Raw genomic sequence first — 25,914 nt, 5'->3', positions numbered from 1 at the left:
GGGTCTAAATTAGCTGTTACTCCAAGATCTCTTTCATGAGTGGTCATTGTGGATAGTTCTCTGAAAACATTAGCTCAGTTTGCAGTGGCAGTCAAAAAACTGAACCGTTTTAGGAACCATTAGGAAAGGGATCTATAATAAGGCAGAAAATATCATCATGGTATGCCCATCTCTTGAATACTGCATGCAGATCTGGTCGCCCCATCTCAAAAGATAATTTTGAAATTGGAAAGGGTTCAGAGAAGAGCAGCAAAAATGATTGGGGTATTGCTTCTTGTCACGGAGTGTGAGGGGGTCCGGCCCCGCACCCCTCTTCCTGGGACTTACAGTGACTCTCAGCCAGCCAGTAGAACAGAAGGTTTATTGGACAACAGGAACGCAGGTTACAGCAGAGCTTGCAGGCACAGTCAGGACCCCTCAATCGAGTCCTTCTGGGCTTTCAGGGTGCTTGGATCCCAGCTTAGGATACCCTGAATTCCGCCCAAACTGAAACTAACTCCCTCCTGCCGGCCCCTTCCTTTGTCTCCCTTCCCGGGCAAAGGTGTTGACCTCCGTCCTCCCTTACCTAGCTCAGGTTACAGGCTCCGGTATAGTCCATCCCCTAAAGTCCTTCCCTGCTCTCCCATCCCCCACACAGGCAGCCCCTACTCCATCACACTTCGGTAATAAGATGGGGACTTTTGAGCTTGGAAAAGAGGTGACTAAAGGGGCAAATACAATAGAGGTGTGGGCTGGTGTGAAGAAAGTAAATAAGGAAATGATATACAAAGGAGTAAACAACATGAACTAGTGGTCACCTAATGAAATTAATAGGCAGCAGGCTTAAACCAAACAAAAGGAAGTACTTCATCACACAACACACAGTCAACCTGTGGAACTCCTTGCCAGGGGATATTGTGAAGGCCAAATGAATAACTGGGTCACAAAAAGAACTAGATAAATTCATCAATGGCTATTAGCCAGGATGGGCAGAGATGTGACCCGATGCTCTGAGTGTCCCTAGTCTCTGTTTGCCAGAAGCTGGAAATGGATGACAGGGGATGGATCATTTGATTGCCTGTTCCGTTCATTCCCTCTGAAGCTCCTGGGATTGGCCACCATTGGAAGACAGGACACTGGGCTAGATGAGCCATTGGTCTGACCCTATAGGGCCTTTCTTACGTTCTTCTGAGTGGGTGGGACTCCGTTCCAGAGTTTAGAGACATGCTGCCCGAAGACATTAGGCAGGAGCTCTCGCTGATGAGAGGAAATATATATAATAAGATCTCTATTGCAGGCTGTGCTGGGTGCATTGGACTTTGTGGCTAGGTCCATGGCGTCTGCAGTGGCAGGGCTGCAGTGTTCAGGGCTTCCACAAGAGTCCAACAAACTTTACAAGACTTGCCCTTTGACGTGTCTCTGCTGTTTTCAGAGAAAACAGGCTCTAAGCTCCATGGCTTGAAAGACTCTGGTCTACTTCCTAGTCTTCAGGGCTGTACGCACCAGCCTCGTCCAAAAAGCACTTTCGCCTGTAACAGACTCACTGTTACTCTGCTTCTGCTTCTTGGAAGGACCTGCGGAGAGAGAAGAGCACTGGTTATAGACACAGGCCACCCCTTCCATCTGCCTCTGCATCAGTGCCTGCTCCATCAGCACCTAGTGGGTGCTAAACAGCTATTTTGATGAGATTCTCGAGGCTGGCATGCCAGATTCCATTTTCCCTATATTTGCAAACGGCTTTTCCCACTTCATCAATGCTTGGTTCTAGATTACCTCAGACTGCTGGATATTAAGATCTATGGAAGTGGGATATACACTTCAGTTTGCTTCTGCCAGTCCCGCCCCATCCCTTGTCAGGAGCTGCTCTCACAAGGAGCTCTTCCTCCAGCAGGTTCAGCCTGTCCTTTGGGTAGGAGCCATGGAGGAGGTTCCCCAGTGACCCAGAGGGAAGTGGTTCTAATCTGAAAGCAAAGAGGTCTCAGATCAATTTTGGACCTGCACCAGCTCGAGAGATCTCTCAAAATGAAAGTTGAGCATGGTTACTCAGGTTTCCATTATCCCTCCCTGGATCCTGGTATACCAGCCTCGATTGAAAAGACACTTACTTTCATGTGGCAATTTATCAAGGTCACAAAATTCTTTGCGTTTGTAACAAAGCAGTCTTATTACCAGTTCACGGTGCTTCCTTTTGGCCTGTCAGCAGCTCCCTGGATTTTCACAAAATGTGAGTCTGTGGTAATTCCTTTCCTGATGAGGCTAGGAGTACAGGACTGCTCTTATCTGGGCAGCTGGATAGTCAGAGGCCGATCCAGGCTCAGGTTCTGTCCAGCGTACATCTCATCCAATCAACTTTCGAAGCTCTAGGTCTGCAGATCAACTTCGGCAAGTCTACATAGCCAGGTCTACACAGCTTCATTTGTCAGCCCAGCTGTTCATGACCATAATAGACAGAATGAAGAGTCTCAGCGTCTCCTTGCAAAGAATTTCATCTGGCATAACTTCCTGCCTTCGTGTGTGTTAATGACATGGCAGGCGTTTCCCTGCCGAGCCCCACAGTATTGCAAGTGGCCTCTGCGGTGTTCCTTGCACAAGTCCCTATCCTGGCCATATGTAGGGCGGCAACCTGGTCTTCAGTTTACACCTTTGCACCCTGGGGTGCCATCACCTGGTACTCCAGAGACTGTGCTAAATTTGGACAAGCTGTACTCCAGTCTGTGTACATGAACTCTGGTCACTCCTCCTACTTTATGGCCTGTGAGTGGCCAAGAGTGGAATGCACTTGTGCGATCGCACAAAGAAACAACAATGGTTATGAACCATCTGTAACTGTTCAAGATGTGTAGAACATGTCCATTCCACAGCCTGCCCTCCTACCCCTTTGCATTGGGGTTGCCCAGCAAGAAGGAACTGAGGGTGGCTAGGCTTGGCTGGCCTTTCTGCCAGCACCCAGTGGTGTGCAGCAACAGAGGGCCCTTGAGCTGCCCCAACGGGTACCACTGAAGGGAAAAATTGACGACACTTGTGCGTGGGGCGCACTCATGCCAAGAGTGGGATGGACATGCACATCACCTGTCAAAGACCAACGCTCGTGGAAGGTTTGTAACCGTTAGTTTTATACAGGTACAGCTAGACCTGCCAATTTCTGCCGTCCTTGGATCTGGCCTTCTCAACCAAAGAGAGTCAATGGTGACAAACTGGGTGGTGAGCGCTGGGTGACAGCAGCTATCTACAGGAAGAGAGGAGACCAGCAAGCTAACTCGAGCATTTGGGGAGCATATTAGTTTTTCGTACATATTTACATCCCATATGTAGCCCTAGTAACCAATGGAATACATTTGCCTTCGCTCATTTGAACTCCTTGCTTTCCATCTTCCACGACGGATTTTTAAACACAATTGTTGATCAATACCCCACATCCAGGTAACAATCAACCAGTGTTTCACAGGCAGAGAGGTGAAATACCAGTTAAAAGAGTAACGCTAAGGCCTTAAAGATTCCCTTAAAATGTGGCATAAACCAAGCAATGGGGGGGGGGGGGTGAGGTGGCAATAATGCATCAATGGGCACTTGTTTGGAGTGAGCAGCGTTACTATGGTTTTACAACCATCAGTCCCGGTGCTGTTCCCAAACAGGGCCAGTAGAAGGAAGTTGGAATGACACATTAATACTTGGCTCAGGAAAGTTGAACACTGCTTATCCTTTGGAGACGGGACCTCAGCTTCAAAGCACTGCAGATCAAACCATTGCAATCAAAAGAGCAGTTGTAAAGAAATGTATCTCCAGTTCCATTGCCAAAAGGGCAGGAAGTATCTGAACTCCATCTGACCAGCGAAGAAAGCATTTGCATTGAAGGGTCCCTTCAGTCCCCCACAGCTCAAAGCTAGAGATCTAAGCAAGAATATCCCAGCTGAAATCAACTCTCAAGTTGCAGTGTAAAGGGAGAGAAGGTCTCAGATTGCTGTGAGACTGTGTCACTCCATATCAGTATTTAAATTGGATCCAGAAATAACAGGAAACCAGTGCAGGCCACCTAGCACTGTGGAGTCTCAGACCTCACTAAGTCACCTAATCCCAATGACCCCCATTTTGTTCTGATTAAATAGTTCTTTTCTCTTCGTGAGGCATATTCAGTCTCGTAAAGTACTGTTTGTCCCTGTCTGAGTTCACTCTAAGTTTATAACAGTGAACTTGACTCTTAAAAAGGCCCCTTAAATCTGAGTATGAAACGCATTAGGGCTCCTCATCTTCAGAATCTCTTTTCCTATTGTCTCCATGTACTGACTTATGTTGATGTGTTTGCATTTCAGTTTAGTTGTATTTTTCTAAAAGGTCTGAGTGGTGGAGTCGGCAGATGTAACGCAGCTAACATCTGTACCAAAGAAGCCTGTGTGAAGCTATCTTCTCTCTTCACCAGTCCAACGGAGTGTTTAGATAGTGAAGAGCTCTGCTAACGGGCCTAACATGCAACTCAGAGAGGAAATAATTAAATGCCAATTCCATCTTTTTTTAAAGAAGCTAATTACACAGATGTTTACTTTTCTAATCCATCTTCCAGATCATCCACACAGACAGCAATACAGTACTGGGTCAGAATGATACTGGCTTCAGCTGTGATGGATCCTCCAGCACTTTCCGGGTCATGTTTAAAGAGCCTGTTGAGATTTTACCCAACGTCAGCTATACAGCGTGTGCGACGCTAAAGGTACTGTACTGGGTTCTAGCTCCAGTATCTGGATGGGAGGGAGAATTCATGGCTTTGCTGGTCTCATGGGAAGTAACATTAATCCTGTTTTTATATCTCCAGGGTCTCTTGCTGTTCTTTGAAATTTCGCATTTATTGTTTAGCCCCTTACCAATATGCAAGTGGCGAGTCAGGAATTAATAATCAGAGTTAGTTTTGTTTAGCAAATGTTTGCTTGGCAAGCTAATGGTGCTGGTTGTATTAGTGCTGAAATTGTCTTTCTGGCCAGCGTAGATAGTCCTGGTTTTGTGAATCTGTTTATAGTTATGCCCTTTCTACACGAAGGAAGCAGTATTGGTACCTGGCTATCAAGGACTGATCACCTAGTTATATGGGTTAAATGATGATAAATTGGCCCTTTATACACTAGAGTTCAAACATGGAAGCAGTTTTTGAAATAAGATCTAAGGTAGAATGAAGGCCCCATTCCTATGAAAGACTTGTTAAAAATCTTCCTGTCACTACTTTCACCCTCGGTCTTTCTATTTAGTTTGTGAACTCTTCAAGGCAGGTATCAGAGGGGTAGCCGTGTTAGTCTGGATCTGTAAAAAGCAGCAAAGAGTCCTGTGGCACCTTACAGACTAGCAGACACATTGGAGCATAAGCTTTCGTGGGTCTGACAAAGTGGGTATTCATCCAGTAAAGCTCATGCTCCGATATATCTGTTAGTCTATAAGGTGCCACAGGACTCTACGTTGTGTTCAAGGCAGGACGCTCTTCCTATGTGTCTGCACAGCCCCAAGCATAGTGGGTCCCTGATCTTGGGTGGGGCTTCCTGGTGGGGTGGGAATACAGTTGTATGCAAAGTCCTTATTGTCTTAGTGCTAGGAATACTTAGGTGCAGCTAGTTTTCAATCTGAGAATCCTCTTTGCGTGCGCGTCCATACTGACAGAACACATGGGAAAGCCTCTAAAACTGGTCTCTGGTTTTCAGTTAGAACGGTGCCCCAGTTCCCTGTGGGAATTTAGAAATGTAAATCTAGCCATGGGTTTCAGATGAGACAAATGAAGCGTGGCTAATGGGTCAGTAGTTGGGTAGGTGATGGGAAATCAAGTATTGCATGAAATGATTTAATAGTGTGGACATTGCCCCGTGTGTGAATACTGCTAGTGGGCAGCAGGGCTTTTGGAGATGGTCTGTTTCAGATGAGGATACCAGGGTCGTGAGCATTTGTCCTACAGCACTTGGAACTTTTTGCAAGACTTAGCCTGTTAGCAGCCTAGTTCTGACCAAAATTCTGAGTTCTTTTCAACTGGACAGCGTTTCTTCACTACAGGAAGCCTGTGGCAGAGGGGATGCACAGGAAGAAGTGACAAGACTTCACAATAGCTAGAGAGACTAAAGGGGAGGGAATGGAAGTTGTAGGAAGGGTTGAATATGGTGCACAGGAAGGAGAGTGGAGTTGCTGGAAGGCAGGGAGAAAAGGTGGGTGGGGCTGGGAGCAAAGAAGTAATGAATAAAATGAGTAACAGCAGCTGCCTAGTGAGGGCGAATTAGCGGTGGAGGTCTATGCTTGGCCTTTTTTTGAGCCTTCCCATTTGAAAAGGAAAAACGTCTTCAAAGCAAGTTAGCGTAAAAACCTTGGACTGCAGCAAGTAACTGCTTGCTGTTGGTGTCTTAAAATACTTTGAGATTTAGTAGCTGAGAGCTGCTGAATGTCCTCTGTTCCTGAGCACTTCGCAGAGACATAGGGATGCTCGTCACCGAGCAAGATCAGACCCTGAGTTTGTAACCTAGCAATGTGACTGAGCTGATGTAAGCAGCCTGGTTTCGCTCTGGACTGGCTCTGTTCCCTCTTACTAACTGGCTTGCCCCTGTTCTCTGTTACTAATGCAGGGTCCAGATTCTCACTATGGAACCAAAGGACTGCGCAAAGTGATCCATGAATCACCAACAACAGGAGCCAAAACCTGCTTTACTTTCTGTTACGCGGCTGGGAATAACAACGGCACTTCTGTGGAGGATGGACAGATCCCAGAGATTATCTTCTATACATAGTGCAGCTGTTGGAATCAGGTGTGCTGGGTGAACGTTTGTCCCTCCCTTGCCCCAATGCCTTTCCAAATGAAATTGCTGGCTGAGGTGGACCGTGCCAGTGGGAGCCACACTAGCCAAAGGTCTCACTAAAATAATTAATTGTAAAGCTCATTTTGCCTTGTGCTAGTGATGCTGCTGCTACCACCACCATATACAGACTAACTGGTTTACTGGTGTCATTTGTAGGTTGCCTGTGGCTAGTAACTCTTCATTTTACCGAAAACCGTCTAATTTCGTGGTTTCTTTTATTGTAATGAATGTAGATGCTTTTACATCAGTTGGAAGCATGGAAACAAGTGGCTCTGATTGTGGTTAAATTCTCCACTAGGTGACAATTCTGCAAAAAGAAAATTCCTATTGAGGGTCATACTGACTTTCTTCTTCCTCAGCCTTATTTGGGATTGGGATGAGAGGGTTGCCAGGCCGATTCAGCAGTGCTGCCAAAATGGGCAAGTTTCTTTGAGAGAGGTTTCACGAGAACGTGCCTGCCATGCTGCCAGGCTGTATGTACCTTCGCTGTTTTCAGAAAAATAGGGAAACTGGTGTTCACGGAGATTTTCCTGTTTCAGCACTGCATATTGTGGGAGACCTCAGAATGGACTCCCAGCTCCAGGAGAGCACCTCTGCAGAGACAGACCAGCGTTTTCATGTGGATGTTTTTGCTAATTTGAGATAATCCTTTAAATTGGACAGTTAGTGTAACCCAACAGAGACCCCTTGTGGCTAGATGATCCTGTATGTAGGTGGAGAGGCCCAGTAGATCAGTACTTAGCAGAGCACCTTTTGCTGCCTGCATGCAGGCTCTCCTGCTCTGTCCTGGGGGTGCTTTTTGCAATGTTTTCTGTATCCTATTTAAACAAATAGGGGATATTAAAAAACATTCCCTGTACAGTGTTTAGCAGCAGGGAATCCATACTGGGAGCTGCCACCCTGGTTGCTTCTACCTGACAATGTGCCTCACTTGGCTCCAGTGTAAAGTATATTGCTGCTGTTTTCTGGCAGGTTGCAACTTGACTCTTCTGCTGTCTCGTTTTCTTTGCATCACTAACAGTTCATACTGGGTCAGAGCTCTGATGCAAGAGAGGAAGGGGTTTGGTGTTGAACTGTCACTTTAATAATCAGCAGATAGGGTGGGATTTATGAAATGATAGAAAAAACCACTGAAGAGTTTCTGCTTGTCCATGTACATTTCTCTGTCCTCTCACAGCCAGAGCCTGTTCAGTGGGTGTTTGGACAGATTCTCAGAATGATGCTCTTACTGGAGACTTCTGGTTGACTTAAACAAAGCTTGAGCACCAGACTTCAATGGGGGTGGTTTAATGGCAGAAAAGCCGCCCCTCATCTCTGTTCAAAACTGGTTGCCTTTCACCGTAACCAGATGTGATTTCAGCTAAGCATGACGTGTTGCTTTGATGGGAAGTAGCTGTGTGACTTTGTTTTGTAACTGCCTGAATGGTCCCACCTTTTCCCTGACTAGCACAGACTAAAGGGATTTTTACTTCCCGGCAGTCTGCAGAGGAGGAAGGTATTTGAAATAAAGGCTGCCTTTGTAAGCACAGGTGGCCAAACCATTCTGAAGTGTTTGTGTGGAATTAATTAGTGCATGATGGTGTTGTCTCTGATAAGTTGAGGTTCATTAAAAAGCTTTTGTCTCTCTCTCTCCACTGCAGGGCTCCCCTTGTTAAATTTGTGATAGCAGTCCCTGATCAAAGCATTACATGCTGGTCATCCTCTACTGGAGTGGATGATTTGGTGCCTGTTACCAGTTGGGGAAATAGTATCCCATTCTCACACCAGCTCCTCCCCGCCCCGGGCTGCCAGAGTAACCGGGTCTAGGTTTTGTGGCTGTCTTCATAACCTTCCACCAACAAGACGGCAAAAATACCAATGTCACCTAGAAATAATCAGTGTAGATGTTAGATACTGTTGTGAGTGTTACGTTCTTTAGGAAGACATTGTGAGATGTATTTTGTAAGCCTGCTTCAGGGTAGGCAGTTTTTAAAACACGGCCAGTACTAAAAATGATGGGTCCACTACTCAAGTTATCGAACCTGATTCTGTGCAATGCAAACAATATTCTGAAATGGATAAACAGAATGGAGATGCTCCTTCCTCTAAGAGGGAAATTGCCTTCTGTTAGAATGTACATAGCTGATCTACCTGCTTTTCCACTCCCATTTTTCACCTCTTGTCAAAGGTGGTGGGAATGGCTGCATCGGGGTTGGGGCGTCTTTGCCCATGTATTGCCTGAGGTGTAAACGCCTTGCTGTGAATATAGCACTCCCTGAGCATTTCTGTATATAAGTGGTAATAGCAGAAATTATTGGACCATGAAAGAAGCAAATCTGCACACTTGGCCATGAAAATAGCAGGACGCATAAGTCATTTAGACTCACGATCTTGTAACATAGATGAGGCTGAGGTATAGACCTGCCTGGTGGCTTTTTCCTTTTAAGACTTGTTTTTAATACTGCTACTGTGTCAGAGACTCCCTCCCTCCAATCTTGCTTTCAAGCCACAGGGCAGGTTGCTTCAGAGACTGTCCTGCTGAAAAATGTTTTTAAAAGAGAACTTAAATGCTGGATGACATCTGAGCAATTTTTGTTCTTACGGCTTTACTGGTTTGAGGCAATTCTGGCTTTTGTAGATAGTATGAATGTCATTCATTGTGGAACATGCCTGTCTCCAAAAGTATGAGAAGTTTCTATTGTATCATGTCACCTCAAACAGAGCTGGCAATGTCTAGACTCTAGTGCTATATTAATGAATGTATCAAATGCTCATTCACTCTGCTTTTTGCCAGATTTGTGATTTGTAAATAGGAAATCAATAAAGACATTGAGGGCGTCTTTAATACAAAGTTTCATGACTGGAAGAGAGCAGATGCCAAAACAAGCCTTGGCAGCTTCCAGGATTCAGTCCTCTTCCCACACTGGTTGAAGACAGAAGTATCTGATACTGGCAGGGTCCTTAATTTTGTCTTCCCTGGGTGCTCTAAATTTGCTGTAAAAGTTTGATATTTTGAAGCAGTGTACAAGTGTATCTTCCTCTGTCCCCCTTGAGTTTCTCCCTGGTAGAGAAAAGTGTCCAGGGAAAGACAGAAGTTAATGCAGGAAGGTAGTGGGCTGAGCAATACGCATCTGTCTATACAAGAGAAGTAAAAACTGAGTTGCCCTAAGAAGTCTTCCTTACCACCTCCCCCTTGTCTGTCTTTTATTTAAAGTAATTTTGGGGGTAGTTTCCTTAACACTGCCCCTAAGAATTTAATGATGAAGCAGCTGCTAAAACGTCTTCAGTTCATCTCTCAAAGGCAGACTTCAAGCTGTTGACTAAAGCCAGGTTTTACTGCCAGCTCTGCCATGAGCCCACAGGGGAAGAGACAAGACTCCTGCTCAGGTACTGTGGGGAAGAGAGGCCAGGGGTGGGCAGGCCTAGCTGAATAAACAGAATGCATCTCTCTTGGCCATGCCAATCCTGGAGGGAGCAGTCTGGCTAGAGAAGGGTATGCCCCAGGTGAGCATGTTAGCCATGTACTGTTAGTGGAGGGCTTTACCTAGTCAAAGCACTATGCAGCCATCTCTTCCCTCCAGGCCTGGGAGGCAGCTGCCAATGGCAGACTGACTTCTCCAAGCTCATAAGCCTATTGAGGGCCCTAGACCTCAGCACCTCCTGTCTCCCTCCTTGATTCATTCCTCCAGCATACACAGCCTGGCAAGACTTCTCCAACTTGCTTCAGTCAAACCCCATCACCAGGCCATCACTGAGCAGCTGTAGTGCCCCAGCAATCACTCACTCAGAACTGGTTTGAGTCAAGACAGGTGCTGTCCCTGCCAGCTGCTGTGCCAGCAGCAATGCAAGCTTGGCTGGGCTACAACCATCATCTAGACCAGGGCTACTCAGACCTCAGGGGTTCAGGAGCCAAATTAGTCATCACCATTAGCCAGGAGAGCCACAGTTGTGTGAATTAATTGCTTCATTTACTACATTAAATGCTATGTATTCATAATTTAAACTGTATGAGAGGAAATATGTAGTTTAACTTATTTGCTGTGAGAATAGCTATAGACTTGAGTACAAGTTGATAATTAAATCAGTGTTTTAGTATCAGATGCTGCAGCCAGCACCAGGTGCCACAAAGAGCCACTTGCAGGCCTGACCCCAGCCTGTGTATCACTGATGCTGTGATGGGTGCTACTGAGGTGCAGCACATGAGTATAGGCCTCAATGCAGCCAGGTAACCAGGGCAGGAGATGCTCTGCGAGTGCCTGTTTATTTCTAGTTATGTAACTGTCTTAAATATAAAGGAATTACTTATGCTACAATGAGGTGAAATAGCAGCATCCCTGGTGTTTGGAACACCTCCTTAGCCTTTGCTTAAAGCTAGCATAGCCCCACCTCATACATGAGCTGGAGCATGTATTCCTTAGGCTGTAGTAAAGCTCCCACCCACTATGTATGTAAAATGACCATTTCTGGTTAGCAGGGACAATGTGAACCAGGTGCCATGACTAGCATCTCCCTGTCAGCCTGTGGACTCCAGGTGCCATGACTAGCATCTCCCTGTCAGCCTGTGGACTCCAGCAGCCAGCCTGTCTAGCCAGGCAGTCACCTACCTCCTGTCCTGCTCTTTCACTTGTCCCCTACCTGTGAGCTGCCATTGCTTCACAGGGAGAATGAGGAGTTATTGTCAAAGGACAACTCAGCACCATGTGCTCACCCCCCTCCAGGCTCCTAGCAGGATGTGCTCTAAACACCTACTTCCCCCTTCAAGTTCCCTGCTGTGTCAGTCACTGGGGGCCTGTCTGTCTCCAGCTGGCATGAGAACAGAGCTTGGGCTGTTTTAAGCACTGTTGCAAGTTGTTAATGGTGCCACAAGCCATCTTCTTCCCATAGCACCACCCCACAATAAAGCCTGATGGAAAGTGGGGGGTGGGAGGGAAGGGTTGGATTTTTTTAAGCCCCTAAATTCTATGACTTCCAGGAAGCATCAGAGAAATGTAAATACCAGCTTTGTACACTTTTAAAGCCATAACTAAATTTGCAGTAGGACAGCCATCCTTCTGATCTGGAGCAGCACAAGTACAGACTCTTTCCATACTGTGAGTGAGTCTCCTAGTGTCCTGCTGCCCCCTCCAGCTCAGGCAGCCCTCTCACCCGCCCGTTCCATCAGCCAGGAAGAGAGTCAGAAGACAGAGTTGGGCAGATGCTCTGGCCTCCTTCCCTTTTATTTCCTCCTACGCCTGCAGTAGGTTTGTCTGAAAAGACACATGGCAAATGGCAGTCCAAATACTCACATGCACCCACTCACATACATACTTTTATTTTACACCTGCGGGGACTGGAAGTACAGTTCCAGTGAAGATTTAAGGCGGTTTCATTTGCATTGTTTGGGAAACAAGGTCAAACATTGCACATAACTAAATACCCTACAACGGTCTTGATTTGGTGGAATTCATTGAGTTGTCAAGAACCAAGCCCTCCCTAGCAGCTGGCTGTGCACTCCTTGCCTAGCTAGTCTGTGCAGCTGTCCCCCACCACCTTGGTTCTCTTGAGCATGACAGAGGCACTGCTGTTGAAGTAAAACTGCAGACCAGAAGAATATGAGGCAGTGACTGATTCAGAGTCCCCAGGATCTTTTAAAGGGGCACTGACATTCCCACTCAGGGTGGATGCTGAGGAAGGAGGAAGCCACTTGACCTAGCTTAAGCCTGTTTTTAAACCATTCAGCTCTGATTTAAATGAAAGGAATGTAGCTCAGAGTGACAAAGCTGCTGTATTCCAGCAGGAATGAGAGAGGTAGGTGCCAGGCTCCCCCTGCAGTGGTATATATTCCTACCCCCAGCAGACCATGTGCTGCAGCAACAGGATGGAGGCTACAGGTGAGTAGCTGGCACAGCTCACTGGTGAGTCAGCACAGGGCCCCATTCTGAGACCTCTTCAGGTGGGTAAAGCAGGACATACCTAGGCCCAAGTGGCATTTGAGGACCTCCTACCCGCTCCCCCTTTGCTCAGCAAAGAATGGCAGTGTTTATTTCAGACAAAGGCTTTGATGGTCTCAGACACAAACTTCCTCCTGCACAACCTCAGAGCAGCTTCCAGCTCCTACAGCTCAAACATTACAAGTGTCATAATTACATGGAAAATTAAAAAAAACCCACATGCTACTTCCCCACCGACCCACCACCCACCTGTTAAAAAAAACAACACCCAGTTAAATTGTGTATGCAGTGGTAAATATTGCAGCGCCGGACCACACATTCTCATCTTTTACACTGAATGGAGTTTGGGCTGTTGTGGCCCTTGTAGGTTGTATCTGGGTCTGTGGGGGGGTATAGGTTTATAAAAACAAATCCACAACTAGGAAATGCACATGTAGATCAGTCTCAGGAGTAGCACTGGGGCCTCTGACTGGTGGATGAAACCAAGTGCACCAATCTAGGTGGTATTTCAGTTCTTCAAGGTCCTTCTCAGCCTTCCTTGGTATACCCCTCAAAAGGAGTTGTCGGTGGACAGACGACACAGCCTAGATGGGTCTATGCCTCATTGAGGAGTTGCTATTTCCCAGCCAAGCACAACTCCACCGTGCCCTTTTTTCACGTTGCCCTTTCAAGTTGGAGACGTAGACCTCAAGGAGTTTTAACCAGTGCTGCCTCCCTCCTCCCCCAGGGAACATGCACACGCTGCCTTACGACTGGCTGTTTTTGGTTGTTTAGGAGGCTCTTGTATCCTCCTGGGTTCAGAGTATTCAGCACAGCGGCGATTCACTGGGCTGGGGGCCTGGCAACAAGAAAGTTCTTTTAAAAAGAGTCCAGTTAACGCAACTTACATAACCGAGGACACTGACCCTCTGCCAGGAGAATAAGGCAGACTCAGCAATCCTTGTGCTCCAACACGGCGAGTGTCTCGGGCGCCAGGAAACATCCGCCTCCAAGGCTCAGTTGCAGGGACCATTAAGACTCCTTTCACCTGCCTTCCACACTAAGTTTCTCCCTTGGTCTTGGGCACGGTTTGCCCCGAGGGAGGTGCCCATTTCAAGGCCGAAGGCCGGCTTCAGGGTCTTGATAAGCCTCAGCCACTCTGACGACCATCACAATCTAAGCTCCCTCCTCCCAACTGATTTCCCCAGTTAATTCACCACGTCTAATTCTCCAAGACCAAAACATCGCTGTATTGCTCGCAATGCATGCAAATACTGAATAATAACGAGCTCCTCCACGCATCCCGTACCAGAGCACTCGGCTACACAGCCGATTGATCGCACCAGGAAGCAGCTTAGCCAAATGTGGGACGGGAGCTTACGGTGGAACACAACTCTTAAAACGGAAAAGCAGAATTTCAATAAACTAAGAAAGAGGAAGGTCAAATACTGACGAACCGCACTCTGCAGCCGAGCACTCTTAACATTAATTCGGCGATAAAGAGCGCAGGCGAAAAAAATTCCTCATACGCCACCCCTGAAATTGTCTCTTGGCTTCTTTTACGCAGCAACTGTTTTTGAGGTCTGTAGACGTTGACTCCCATTTTCAAAACTAGGTAATAGGAACAAAAGAAATTCACGTCGTGGTTCTCGGCTTGGGTAGTCTCACTTGTCAATAACTACTGCTCTGGCTGCATCATCAGACAGGCTATGGAACGACGCCCGGCACCGAAGTCTTGCACTGGCTGAGTACGACATCGGTGGATGTGTGCTGGCTCGCGCAGGAAAGCCAACAGCTGGCGAATTCCCTCCCCTCCCCATCACACATGTGGTGCTAGGCGCAAAAGTCATGCTGGCTCTTCCTTCACCCCCATCCAAACAAGAGGAGGAGAGCCTTGCAGGATTGATCAGGAATCGAGACCCATCGTCAGCCAGAGTTAAGGCGATACTGCACAAACTTTGATCCGTTATGTCCCTGCAGAGAATCACCTTGTGGCGCTGGGTGTTTTCTCTTCCTCTCTAGAGAAACAGCAGCACTGTGGAGAAAGGGCAGATGGCTGGATATGGCCAACCGACAACAATTGTCCTCAAAGGCCAACAGCGGTCCTCCTGATTCCAGAAGGGACTGACATTGACAAGCAGGGAGATGAGGACAATTAACAGAATAATGAGATATCATGAACGATGGTGGGTGTGTGTTGGGCGGGGGGGTGGGGGGGGGTGTCTTTGAACTCGCTCTCGGGCTTAAGTCGATTCTATTGTGACCAGGAGTGGCGCATTGGGTTGCAGATTCTCCCACATCTGCTGCTGGGGGATTCTTTACACCTTCCCTCCAAGCAGCAGGTGCTGGCCGTATCAGAGGAGGGGATATTGGGCGAGAATGGACCATGAGTCTGAACGCATCGGCCAGCCCACAGTTCTAAGACCAAAGAAGTGGATGTGGGTTTTGGTCCCATCTCTCTACATTCCCTGGTCAATGAACAAAGGGCCAGACGCAAGACACGGGGTGGGTGGGTGGTGGTGGGGGGGGGACATTTCACAGGAGTTGAGGGGGCACTAGTGAGATCACCACCCTTAGGAAACTGACAAGCGCTCTGGCAGATGAAGATAAAACGCTGGTCAGCGCGGGAGCCAATGATCCCGCCCATGGCTACAAGTCCAGGCCAGGATTTAGGGGAGAGCCTGTGTGGTAGCACAGGCTGCGTTCCTAGGAACTAGAATGAACCCCAGGGTCTGTCTCTGGCCAGCAACCTCAGTACAGCATCCCCTGCAGATTGAAAACAGACAAATCCTGGCTCTTGGGAGACACCATGTGGTGACATTCGGGAGAGCAGGCTGTGAGCCAGAGAGACCAGCAGCCTGGTAGATTCAGCCAGGTCCTTACTTTGTATCATCCGCTACCTCCACCTCGGCAGGCGCCGTGATCGGGGCATTCGAATGTCCTGCGGTTGGGTCGTCCGTGTTCAGTTCTCCGTTGGTGGAACTCATCACCTGGGAGGAAAAGTTGGACAGTCAGAGACTAGATATGTTCAAGCAATACAGAGGGCAGAGAGGAGAACAGAGGCTGTTCATTAGCCCTGTTCCATCTGACACTGAATCCCCGTTTCCCTACTCCAGGAAGGCATCAACAGTGCCCGACCCTGCCTTCCCCACAGGGCGTGTTATATAGCGCAGGGGGCAGGTCGAAGCAGCAGCCCCATAGAGAAACTGCCACAATGTAAGAGCCAAGTTTTCTTCTAAGCACCCGGCCTGGGAGGCAATCTACAGGTACCAGCGGTCAGGGGGAGGGAAATGCCAGTACCCGGGACTGCTTTGCCTGGGGTGGCAGCATTGCTGAATCATATCTGTCCCGGGGCAAGCTGGCAATGAGTGCCATAGCTAGACTAGCTAGAGGGGCCGGACCTCAGCCTCCCAGCAATTGAGCAAGCTCGCATCGCTTGCGGAGAGGAGTGCCCTCCTGTCTTGCAGCAGAGGAAGGGTTTTCCAGAAGGCTATTTAGCAGGGCCTGCCACACAACATGCCTGGATAGGGCCCAGATTTCATTTCTGTAGCAGTGAAACCCGGCTCTTCCTGTGCGATCAGATCAAAACTCAGTGAACCTCAGAAACCGCTTGCCAATGGCAACCCAGCAAGCCGGGCAGCGCTTCGCTCCATGGCCATTCGCATCCCGGAGAACTAGGCCAGTGGAGCAGCAGTGCACAAAGCTGGTGGGCTGGGGGTTCTGTAAAAACAAGCAGGGGAAGGCAAAGCCCCTGGGGCTACCCTGAGGTTTTAGCTATTCACATGCCCTGGATTCCCACTAACTTCCACTGGCCCAGACACATCGTCCCACCTTGCACCCACGTGCTGTGGATTCACTCTCCCTGGCTCTGTATCCTTTGCTTCCGTGCCGTTCGCTACTCTCCTCAGTGGCGGCTCTTTCCCTTGCAGCAGCTAACACTGGCTCACGCAGCAGATGGGACAGAGCAGCGCCACCAATGGCTGCGACACACCAGGGCCAAGCCCCTCGCACGCCAGCAGGTCCCGTGACCTCACCACACACCGCTACAGAAACGAAACCAGCAGCTGCTTCCCAGTGCTTCTGTTCTTGCTACAATTGTCCCTGGATAGGGATTGCTTCCGATTTCAGCCCCAGTGCTCCTGGGGGACGGAATCTAAGTGGCAGCAGCAGGGGCCAGGCCAGCATTGCAGCAGCTGAGCAACTCTGATCCCCTCACCACCTCTGCACACTGCCCTCTAGGCAAGGCCAGGTGACCTGGCTTATGTCCAGGCCTAGTCCGTGAACTCTGGCTGTCCCCACCCCTTCCCTGGGAAGGCCTAACCAGCCTCGCCTAGCAGTGGGGGAAGCAGCGCTACGCAAGCTCATGCCCAGCCGCAGTGACACAGGCTGTGCCTTCACAGCAGCGCAGTACGGTCGGGTCAGCATTGCTGGGGGGAGAGCAGTCAGGCCACATGTGAACAGCACAAAGTGACTGGCACAGCAGCCAGGGAGTGGTGCCCACAGCCGCCACATTGTGCCAGCTCGAGCGGCAGCCAGGACCAGCCCCCTAGCGTTAAAAGCTCCCCCACATTGGAGCTATAACTTGAGTTAACTGCAGTGAAGACAAGCCCTGAGCCTAGAGAGCACACCAAGAGGGAGGGCATGTTGCCACAGGAAGCAGAGCTGTGCGGCGAGAACGGCTGGGTGTCCCTTGCCCACTCACAAAGGCCGGTGGTAGGAGCAGGAGCCAGGGAGAACATGCAGGACTCAAAGCTCTGCTTGGGAGAGTTGGGCAAGCTATGCCCCAGGAACAAATCAAGTGAGGACAGACAGACAAGCACTAGTGAGCAACCAGTTACAAGGAACGAGGGTGAAATCCACTGAGACAGGGCCCAGCTAAGCCTGTGAATTTCTCCCTTTCACCATGAGACACACAAAGCAGAGCTGCCCCAGTTTGTAGTAGGGGGATTCTTGACCCTAGTGGAGATGTGCTTCAACACACATCCAGGACAGTCGGCAAAGGGCTAGGGTCACAGAGAGCAGGAAAGGAGGAAGACTACAGGGCAGGATTAAGTATGACCTGCACATCTGAGAGCGGACGTGGTTTCAAGCTTGACTGATGCTGGAAGCGGAAGAGGAGGAGCGGAGGGGTGTACCTGAGCACTAGAAAGGGATGGAGAACCAGGGGACAGGCTTACGGGACAAAGCCAGGGATTCCACGTCCACGGACAGAAACAAAAGGCTGCAAGCCCCGATCCTGGGGATAAGCACAAAATTGTGCCCAAAGGATGCTGCTGCAGCCAGAGTTTTGTGGGACAGGCTCCTTCCCCGGTGGCCTGTCCCCCTTGGGAATGCCCCCTCCACTCCCACTCAGCACACTGCATGTACCTGCACAGAACCCCCAAGCCTGCTGGTCGCTAGGCGAGTTCCTAGAGGTTCCTCGGCAGGCTGCTGACTAGCCTGAGGATCACACAACTCGTTCCCCTCGGGCGACTGCTAGTGACCGGCAGGACAGGAAACAAAACAGAAGAAGAAGAAGGACGGAAACGAGGGGGTGGGGACGGTGGGGGAGAGGATTCAAGAAAATAAGACATGCAAAAGCAAAAATATAAACAGAGCAGCACTAGTGTGTTAAGGCAAATAAACCAGTGTGGTCCCCAGTGAAATCCCAGCAGACTGGAATGGGCTGGGACTCAGAGTCATTTGACTGGCTGCTGGTCTGTTGACTAGGTTCACGCTTTACTCACACCTTCGCTTGTGCACATGTGCGCACGTACCCCCCACACTCCCCACCGTAACACAAGGATCTCACGGGGTCTCTAGCGCACTAGTCCAGACAGATCAGGCATTTGGTCTGCTGCCCTCCGCTTTGGCCAATGCTGAGACATGCTGCTGGCTTTTGGAAAGCGCTGGCGACGGAAGCTGTTTCGCCATGTGGAGCAGTGCCTCTTGGAGGGGACAAGCAGTGTTTTAAACAGAGGGTGGGAGCCGATGCTGCCTGATATGTGATTTTGCAGAATGAAGATAGATCTGTAGCTTTAATTTCTGTCAATCTGCCCATCCCTGCAGTGTGTAAAGCCAGAGGATTCAGGAAAGATCAGGGCTTAGAGTAAACTGGGTAGGAATCTAGATACAGCGAAGAACTGGCACCTCCTGTGTAACAGATCCTCTGGGATCACACGGGGCCTCTCGTTCTGTAAAAAGCCTAGTACAGTTACCGCACTGCGGATAACCTTCCACTGGGGATGTTACCACAGTCTCCCTTCTTCCCACTGCTGCTGACTGCCCCCGTCAGAGAGAGAGAGAAGGTCCCATGGATAACTGAGACTAGGGGATGAGTCAGGCAGGAGTCCTGGAGAATATTCCCTCTCCATAAAAGCAGTGGGACTGCTGGGTTCGCCTGTGCTGCCCGCACCCAGCTGGTTCTGATGTCTGCACCAGGTCCAAAAGCCGAACCCAGCTCCATTTGGCCAAGGTAGTGGTGACCTGAGGTCCCACCCCTGCTCCTGAGCACCAGGCTTCAAGAGGATTTCTTTGATAAGTTAAGGCAAAGGGAACCCAGTTCTCTCCAGCGGCTGGCTGAGGAGGCTGAGCCTTGACAAAGGCTGGGTGTGAAACCCGTTGGTCCCTACATACTTGGGGACGAGCACTTTTTAAACTAAGTCCTGATCATGCAGCCTCGCCTGGAATCAAACTCCCTTTGTCAGGGCACTCATGGGCAAGAGAACAAGTCACAAAAAAGCACTGATTACTCGGAGCTCAGCCCAGTCACTCTAATGTCCTCCCCACTCCATGGGTTTCCTTGGCTGTCCCATCTTCTGGCAGCATCACTGCAGGAGACCAGTTACCTGGGACTCTGCTCTGGTTTCCTAGAAGCTAAGCCAGGTAAAGTTCTCCCTCTCCCCGCCCCGCAGAGCCAGCACTGCCACCCTCTCCACCTGGCCATTCCTCGCTGGCCCCTGGGAAGAGCCACCTTGGCAAAGTGCCTTCCTGCTTCCTAGGGCGAGGCTGCCACGTGCTATTCTCCTGCTGGCAACAAAATTGGGCTCCACCGAATGGATTCCAGCTCAGCACAGCAGCGCCTCCGAGACCTGATCTGTCTTCACTCATGTCTCTATGCCCCCTCCGCCCCGAAAGCGAGAGACAGAGGCTGAGTCTCCTCCACATAGTGGTGACTGCTGCGATCATATCACCTGCGGCTCTCCCCACGAGCAGCATGGAGAGACTCAAATCGGCTGGCCAGCCCAGCTCCCGTCAGAGCTGGTTTAACTCAGCTGAGCACTCCCACGGTCCCCTTCACCGTCACTCAGGTGGGGCAACAGAATCAGGCTGCCCAGCCGATTCCAGCATGGCAGGCACCGCCAGCAATCCCGACACACCCCATTCCCTTCGCCTACCGCAAGGGGTTCTAGGACTGCACCAAGCCAGCCTCACCACCAGCTCAAGGCCTCTGGACTCACCAGCAAGGCCTATCCACCGTCGCTCCAAGGACCTGGGCACGTGCCGGGGCAGGGAAGCCACAGCTCTCCAGACGTTGCTCAAGGACCTGGACCGGGGCTGCATGATGCCGGCACTGGGACAGAACTCCAAGAGGTGGTTCTGAGACTGGCCTGAAGGCCCGTCACCAGTGAGCCGGTCTTGCCCATGGGCTGGGTTCTACAGTCAGTGCTGAGCCCAAGAAGGACAAAGTCTCAACTGATCCCCAGCCAGGGCTCCATGACGCACACAGTCCCATCCTGCCGTCCAAGCCCCATGGTGCCTTGACAGCAGGTCAGCCATGTACCAACTGCACTGGGGCCTCCAACATCCCATCCTCCCAAAGCATCCAGGCCTCCCACGAGTCAACCCAGCACTGAGAGAACTGGCCCAGCCTTCCCCGGCCAGCCTCAGTGGCACAGTCCTGCAATCGCCACTGGGACAGGGGTGCTGAGGCAAGAGACCCTACAGACTTGCACTTCCCATGGGTCTATGCCCTACCTCTCTGAGGAACCCTCCACATCCCTCCTAAAGGCTTTCCATTTCCCCCGCACCTCCACACCAGCCACCTTCCTTCTGGCCACAGAGAAAGGGACTGGCCAGCCGATGTCTCCCCTGGATCGGCCGGAGAATGTGCCTGCCTGCTCTCAGCCTCCCAGTCCCCACGGGAATGGCTAATGGTGTCTGGACCCCTCCTCCCCACAGCTTCCGCTATGAATCAGTTGGTTCTGCCTGCGCTCGGATGGGTTCGCTCCGCCCCACCATGGCCAAGCTGCTCTGTCGCTGGGACTGGCTGGGGGCTCACCTGGTGTTTGGTGTGTGGCTGTGCTTTGTCTCTGTTCGGAGGCTGCACCTGGACGTCGCTGTGGATTGTGCCGATTGGAGTTGGCTGCAGTCAAGACACCAGGAGGAAAAGCATCAAGAAAGGCCCAGTAATCTCCACGCAGGCCTTACGCGCCTTGGGTTTTCACTGCCATCTGGTGGGGAGAAGGCCTGGGAGCTGGGGGAGGGCCCAGGCTGAGTTGGGGGAGGGCAGGATTGTGGCTCATGTTACATGGGGAGAGATCTCACTCCTGGGGGCTGGGGTGGGACTGGCTTGGGCCAGCCCCACTACAATGAAAATGAAGCCAGGGATCCAAATGGCTGAGACAACGTGTGTGTTCTGGCGGCGGTGGGCAGACAAGGCATTGAGCCGTCAAAAGGGACTAGCAGGAAGATGGGGGGAGCTAACCTCTCAGGAGCCAGAGGGGAGCTAAGCAGCTGTACTCTCACACAGACGAGCTCTGCCTGCTGCTCCCATGTACTTCGAGCCAGAGGCAGCCATGCAGCCCCTCCCCCTAGGGGCACTCGGGGCAGGGGTCTCCCCCCTCCGTTCAGCGGCACTTACTAATGGCTTCCCGGCCCAGTCGTACTCGTAGTCGAAGACGTAGCCGCTCCGGTCGAATAGGTCCGTGAAGAGCTTGCGCAGGTAGTCGTAATCCGGCTTCTCAAAGAAATCCAGCCGCCGCACGTAGCGCAGGTAGGTTGCCATCTCCTCTGTGGAGGCACAGTGGACTCAGCGCGGCTTGCGAGCCGTGGCCAGGGGAGGCACCACAGCGAGAGGAATGGGGCAGCAGGGAAATGCCCACAGAGGCTGGAGGGTCTCAGACCGAATGGAGACGGCTGTAGGTAAACAGCCATGGGAAGAGATCCTACCCCTCTCCGGCCCCCTGTTCCACTGCAGACAGAGGCTGGGGGAGAAGTCCAGCAAGCCCAGCTATAGGAGGTGGGGCAGGAGGAGGTGATGCTGCAGTGAATGGTGCTGCAGGGAACCGAGCTGTGCAGTAACCCATAGGTGGCAGTGAAGGTTAGTAGATAGTGCACCAGACTAGGACTCAGGAGACCTGGGTGCTAATTCAAGCTCTGCCACTGACCTGCTGGGTGTCCTTGGGCAAGTCATGTCCCCCACCGTGCCTCAGTTTCCCCTTTCAGATACTGGCTGTCTGGTCTATTTAGTGCGGGCGAGAGCGCGGGCCCCTCACTGCTCTCCTGACTCAAGCAGCGCCCTTACCTGGGAAGTTTTCACACAGGACTTCGACAGGGGTGGCTCTTTTGGTGTCTCCGATCTTCTGATACCGCTCCTTCAGCGTGTCAGCCTGGAACGGGGAGCTTGAGTGAGAGCTTGGCAGGGCACCGTGGACAAGTGCCACGCACACCCGGATGGCCTGGCAGGAGCAAACTGGCCAAAGCCCTAAGCCAGGGTTTAGGAGCTGACCTTGGGCTTCCCTCCCTCAACCATCCTGGCAACTGAAGTATCATTCCAGTATCCCACTGAGCCATCGCGGGTTTCAGGAGGAGCAGGGAGACTGGATCTGTGCCTAACAGCCACCTCCACATCACTTGGGACTGGACCTCATCCTTGGAACGACCTGTGAGTAGCCAGTCGTCGAGGTATGGGTATGGGTACACTGAACTTGCCTTTTCTGCAGGAAGGCCGCCACCACTTCCATGCATTTTGTGAACAGTTGGGGGGCTGTGGACAGGCCAACCGGGAGAACCGTGAACTGGGAGTGATACTGGTTTACGACAATCCGGAAGAAGCGCTGGTGCGCTGGACGAATGGCAATATGGAAGTATGCGTCTTTCATGTCGAGAGCCGCGTACCAATCCCCCGAAAGTCTAAAATGGGTCGAAGATCCCACTTTGCCTTGGGGATTAGAAAGTAATGGGAGCAAAACTCCTTTCCTCTTAGCTCCTGTGGAACCTCCTCCACTGCACCTATCCTGAGGAATGAACGAACCTCCTGCATGAGGAGTTGCTTGTGAGAGGGGACCCTGAAGAGGGATGGGAAGGTGGGTGGGAGGGAGAGAAGGAGGAGAACTGGAGAGAGTATCCCACCTGTACCATGAGTAGGACCCAGTGGTCCAATGTTCTGTGGGACCATGCCTGGTATAAGTGGGATAGCCGGTTTAAAAACTGTGGGGATAGATCCGGGAACTGGGTTGGTACACTGTCCACGGTCGTGCCTTCAAAACTCTTTCTTGTTTCCAGGCTGGGTTTATTCTGGCCTTGGTTAGGCGCATTGTTCTGTCTACACCTGTTATTTCTGCCCTGCCTGCAATATGGCTCCTGCCTGGGTCAGGGCTGATACTGCCTCTGCTGCGGAGGCTGAGGCCTGAAGGGTTTTCTCTGGGGTGCTGGCATATGCATCCCTAGCGACTTCAGGGTGGTCCTAGAATCCTTAAGGCCATGCAGCCTGGAGTCTGTTTGCTCGGAGAAAAGGCCCCAGCCCTCAAAGGGAAAATCTTGGAGGGTATTCTGGACCTCTGGAGGGAGGCCTGATGCCTGGAGCTGCACTGGGGGGAGGGATAGCTCAGTGGTTTGAGCATTGGCCTAATAAACCCAGGGTTGTGAGTTCAATCCTTGAGGGGACCATTTAGGGAACTGAGGTAAAAATCTGTCTGGGGCTTGGTCTTGCTTTGAGCAGGGGGTTGGACTAGATGACCTCCTGAGGTCCCTTCCAACCTTGATATTCTCTGATTCTATTACTATCTCCAAGGCAATGGTTCTGGCTGCAGAGTCAGCTAAATCGAGGGAGGTTTGTAGCGAAGTCTTAGCCACTGCCTCTCCTTCCTCAATTTAAGCCACAAACTCAGAGTTAGAGTCTTGGGGCAGGCTATCCTTAAACTTGGACACGGCCGTCCAAGAGTTGAAGTTATGTCTATTAAGGATCGCCTGCTGGTTGGCGATGCGTAGCTGGAGGCCTCCCAAGGAGTTGACCTTCCTACCAAAGAGGTCCAAACGCTTGGCCTCCTTGGCTGCTGAAACGACTAGGGAATGGAGTCAGATGGCAGGACAGGAACTCATGGCCCTTGGAAGAAGTAAAGTATTTCCATTCTACTGCTCTGGCCATTGGCATGATTGAGTCCGGGGTCTATCATATAGTGTTGTAATTCATCTGTATGGTCTTTATGAGAGGGAGTGCGACTCTGAAGGGACCCTCGGGTGTCAGGATATCCACCATCGGATCCTCCTGCTCCACCGTTTCTTCCGCCTGGAGACCCATATTTAGGGTGATCCTAGCTCCTGGTGAGCTCTGTGGTCCATCGGTGGCGGTCCTGAGACTGATGTTCCCACCACCACCTCTTCTAGGGAAGAGAAGGAGGTGAGGTGCTGTAGGTTGCCCTCATCTAGACCCTCCTGTGTGTCCCCAAATGCCTGGGTCACTTCAGGGCTCTGGGGGGCTGACACCTCTCAGGGTGTCACAGTGCTCGGCACCGCCTCGAGTATTGGGCCTGAGAGCACCAGTTGCTCTTGGGGGTCCTTGGTGCATGCCTGTGTGGCAACCTGGAATGGTGTCGCATGGAGTGTCCGGATCTAGAGGCTCTGGAGGAGATGCCCTGTTGCTGGTGCTAGGCCCATGGGGTCCAGAAGGGCCATTGACTCGGAGGAGGCCATAGTGGCTGCCATGCTGGTTGGGATTCTCTGCTAGCTACGGTTCGATGTCTGCTGTAGCTAGAGTGACCGGAATCGGGAGAGGACCAGGGTGGTGCCGAACGTTGAGTGGCCGTAGGATACCGGGGAGCGGTGCCTGGCTGGCCGGGACCGTGAACAGTACTGGGAGTCTCGGGACGGGAACCGGTGTCTTGCACTCAGTGCTGGTGAGGTTGTCGGTGCCATACTCCAGTGCCGGGTGACCGATGGTGTCATGGACTGGCATGCAGGCACCATGTGCACCGCTGGCAGGTTCGCCTCCGGTGCCGTAACCTCACACTGGGTCTTGGGTGCTGGGGAATAGCAGGACGCCGAGCTCGAATGGGAGCAGTGCCGGGAAAGTGATCTTGAGTGACGCACCATTGCCGGCTTCTCTCTGGACAGCACCCTTTTGGGTGCTGCCAGGGGCTTCTCCCTGCACGGGAAGGGGTTTGGCGCCAACAAATCAATGAGTCTTTCGCTGCCTCGAAAGTGTTGGGCATGGGGGGGGCTGTTCAAGGACCCTCCTCCAGACATTCATCAGCACTCAATCTGCTGGGTACTATGGTGCCGGAGTCGACGGTGCCAGTTCTTGGCTCAGGCCCACAAGCTTTCTGTGTGCCGGGAGCTTCTTTGAGTGGCTTAGTAGCTCTCTCGGGGGAGTGCCCTCTTTTCCCTTTCTTGTGACGCTTAGTCACTGCCAGAGAGGTCGACTAGTGCCAAGGTTGGTCGCCCTGTCTCGGTGCCGGCGATTTACAATGCCTGGGAGGTGCTGGTCTCGCATGGATGCTGGGGCACTTCGCACCGAGGAAGCCGGGGCCGGTCGGTCAGCGGCCAGTGGTTGTAACACGGCCTCCATGAGCAACAGCTTAAGGAGAAAGTCTCTTTCTTTCTTCGTGCGTGGCTTGAAGGCCTTGCAGAATTTGCAGCACTCAGCCTGATGAGTCTCTCCCAGACTCCAGAGACAGAAGTTGTGGGGGTGGCTGTTAGGCACAGACGTGTCGCAAGCTTTGAAACCCTGGGCTTGTGGCACGCCCTGCAGCCCAAGGCTGGTGCTGGAACTAGCTTCTAGACACCTGGATACAATGGTGTTTGGCTAACTGATAACTATCGAAGAACAACTCTAACTAGAAGACTGGAAAGCTAAGGGATCACTCGCAAGTGTGAGAGAGAGAACGTTCCAGCGCCGCCACGGATGTAAGAAGGAACCGAAGGGGAGTTGGGCCAGCAGAGTACTATATACACCTCCATGAGGGCGCCACTCCAGGGGACTCCCCTGCCATCCCAACAGGAGCTGCTAAGGGTAAAGTTTCCAACATCCATGCACGCAG

At 51.2% G+C, this 25,914-nt stretch overlaps 2 protein-coding genes across 5 annotated transcripts in view; one reads left to right on the top strand and one right to left on the bottom strand.

Annotated features, from left to right (window-relative positions):
* BTBD2 (BTB domain containing 2) overlaps positions 1-9,612 on the top strand; it is a 45,609-nt gene extending 35,997 nt beyond the window's left edge. Inside the window, exons 8-10 of one of the 2 annotated variants that reach the window (XM_032788153.2) lie at positions 4,535-4,681; positions 6,558-6,737; positions 8,429-9,612. In XM_032788153.2, coding sequence (XP_032644044.1) covers positions 4,535-4,681; positions 6,558-6,719 — 309 coding nt within the window. In that variant the 3' untranslated portion in view covers positions 6,720-6,737; positions 8,429-9,612. Of the gene's footprint in view, positions 1-4,534; positions 4,682-6,557 lie in introns of both variants that reach the window. The other variant, XM_032788145.2, reaches the window with a different exon arrangement.
* Positions 9,613-12,062: 2,450 nt separating this feature from the next.
* CSNK1G2 (casein kinase 1 gamma 2) overlaps positions 12,063-25,914 on the bottom strand; it is an 89,185-nt gene continuing 75,333 nt past the window's right edge. For 2 of the 3 annotated variants that reach the window (XM_032788190.2, XM_075070850.1), the window contains 5 exons: positions 22,182-22,266; positions 21,519-21,667; positions 20,937-21,020; positions 15,560-15,666; positions 12,063-14,711 (listed from right to left, as the gene is read on the bottom strand). In XM_032788190.2, coding sequence (XP_032644081.2) covers positions 14,603-14,711; positions 15,560-15,666; positions 20,937-21,020; positions 21,519-21,667; positions 22,182-22,266 — 534 coding nt within the window. In that variant the 3' untranslated portion in view covers positions 12,063-14,602. Of the gene's footprint in view, positions 14,712-15,559; positions 15,667-18,043; positions 18,152-20,936; positions 21,021-21,518; positions 21,668-22,181; positions 22,267-25,914 lie in introns of all 3 variants that reach the window. The other variant, XM_075070849.1, reaches the window with a different exon arrangement.

Source organism: Chelonoidis abingdonii, chromosome 11, assembly GCF_003597395.2.
Source record: "Chelonoidis abingdonii isolate Lonesome George chromosome 11, CheloAbing_2.0, whole genome shotgun sequence".
NCBI lineage: Eukaryota > Metazoa > Chordata > Testudines > Testudinidae > Chelonoidis > Chelonoidis abingdonii.
The sequence above is the reverse complement of the archived record's forward strand: the minus strand, read 5'-3'. Positions and strand labels throughout refer to the sequence as shown.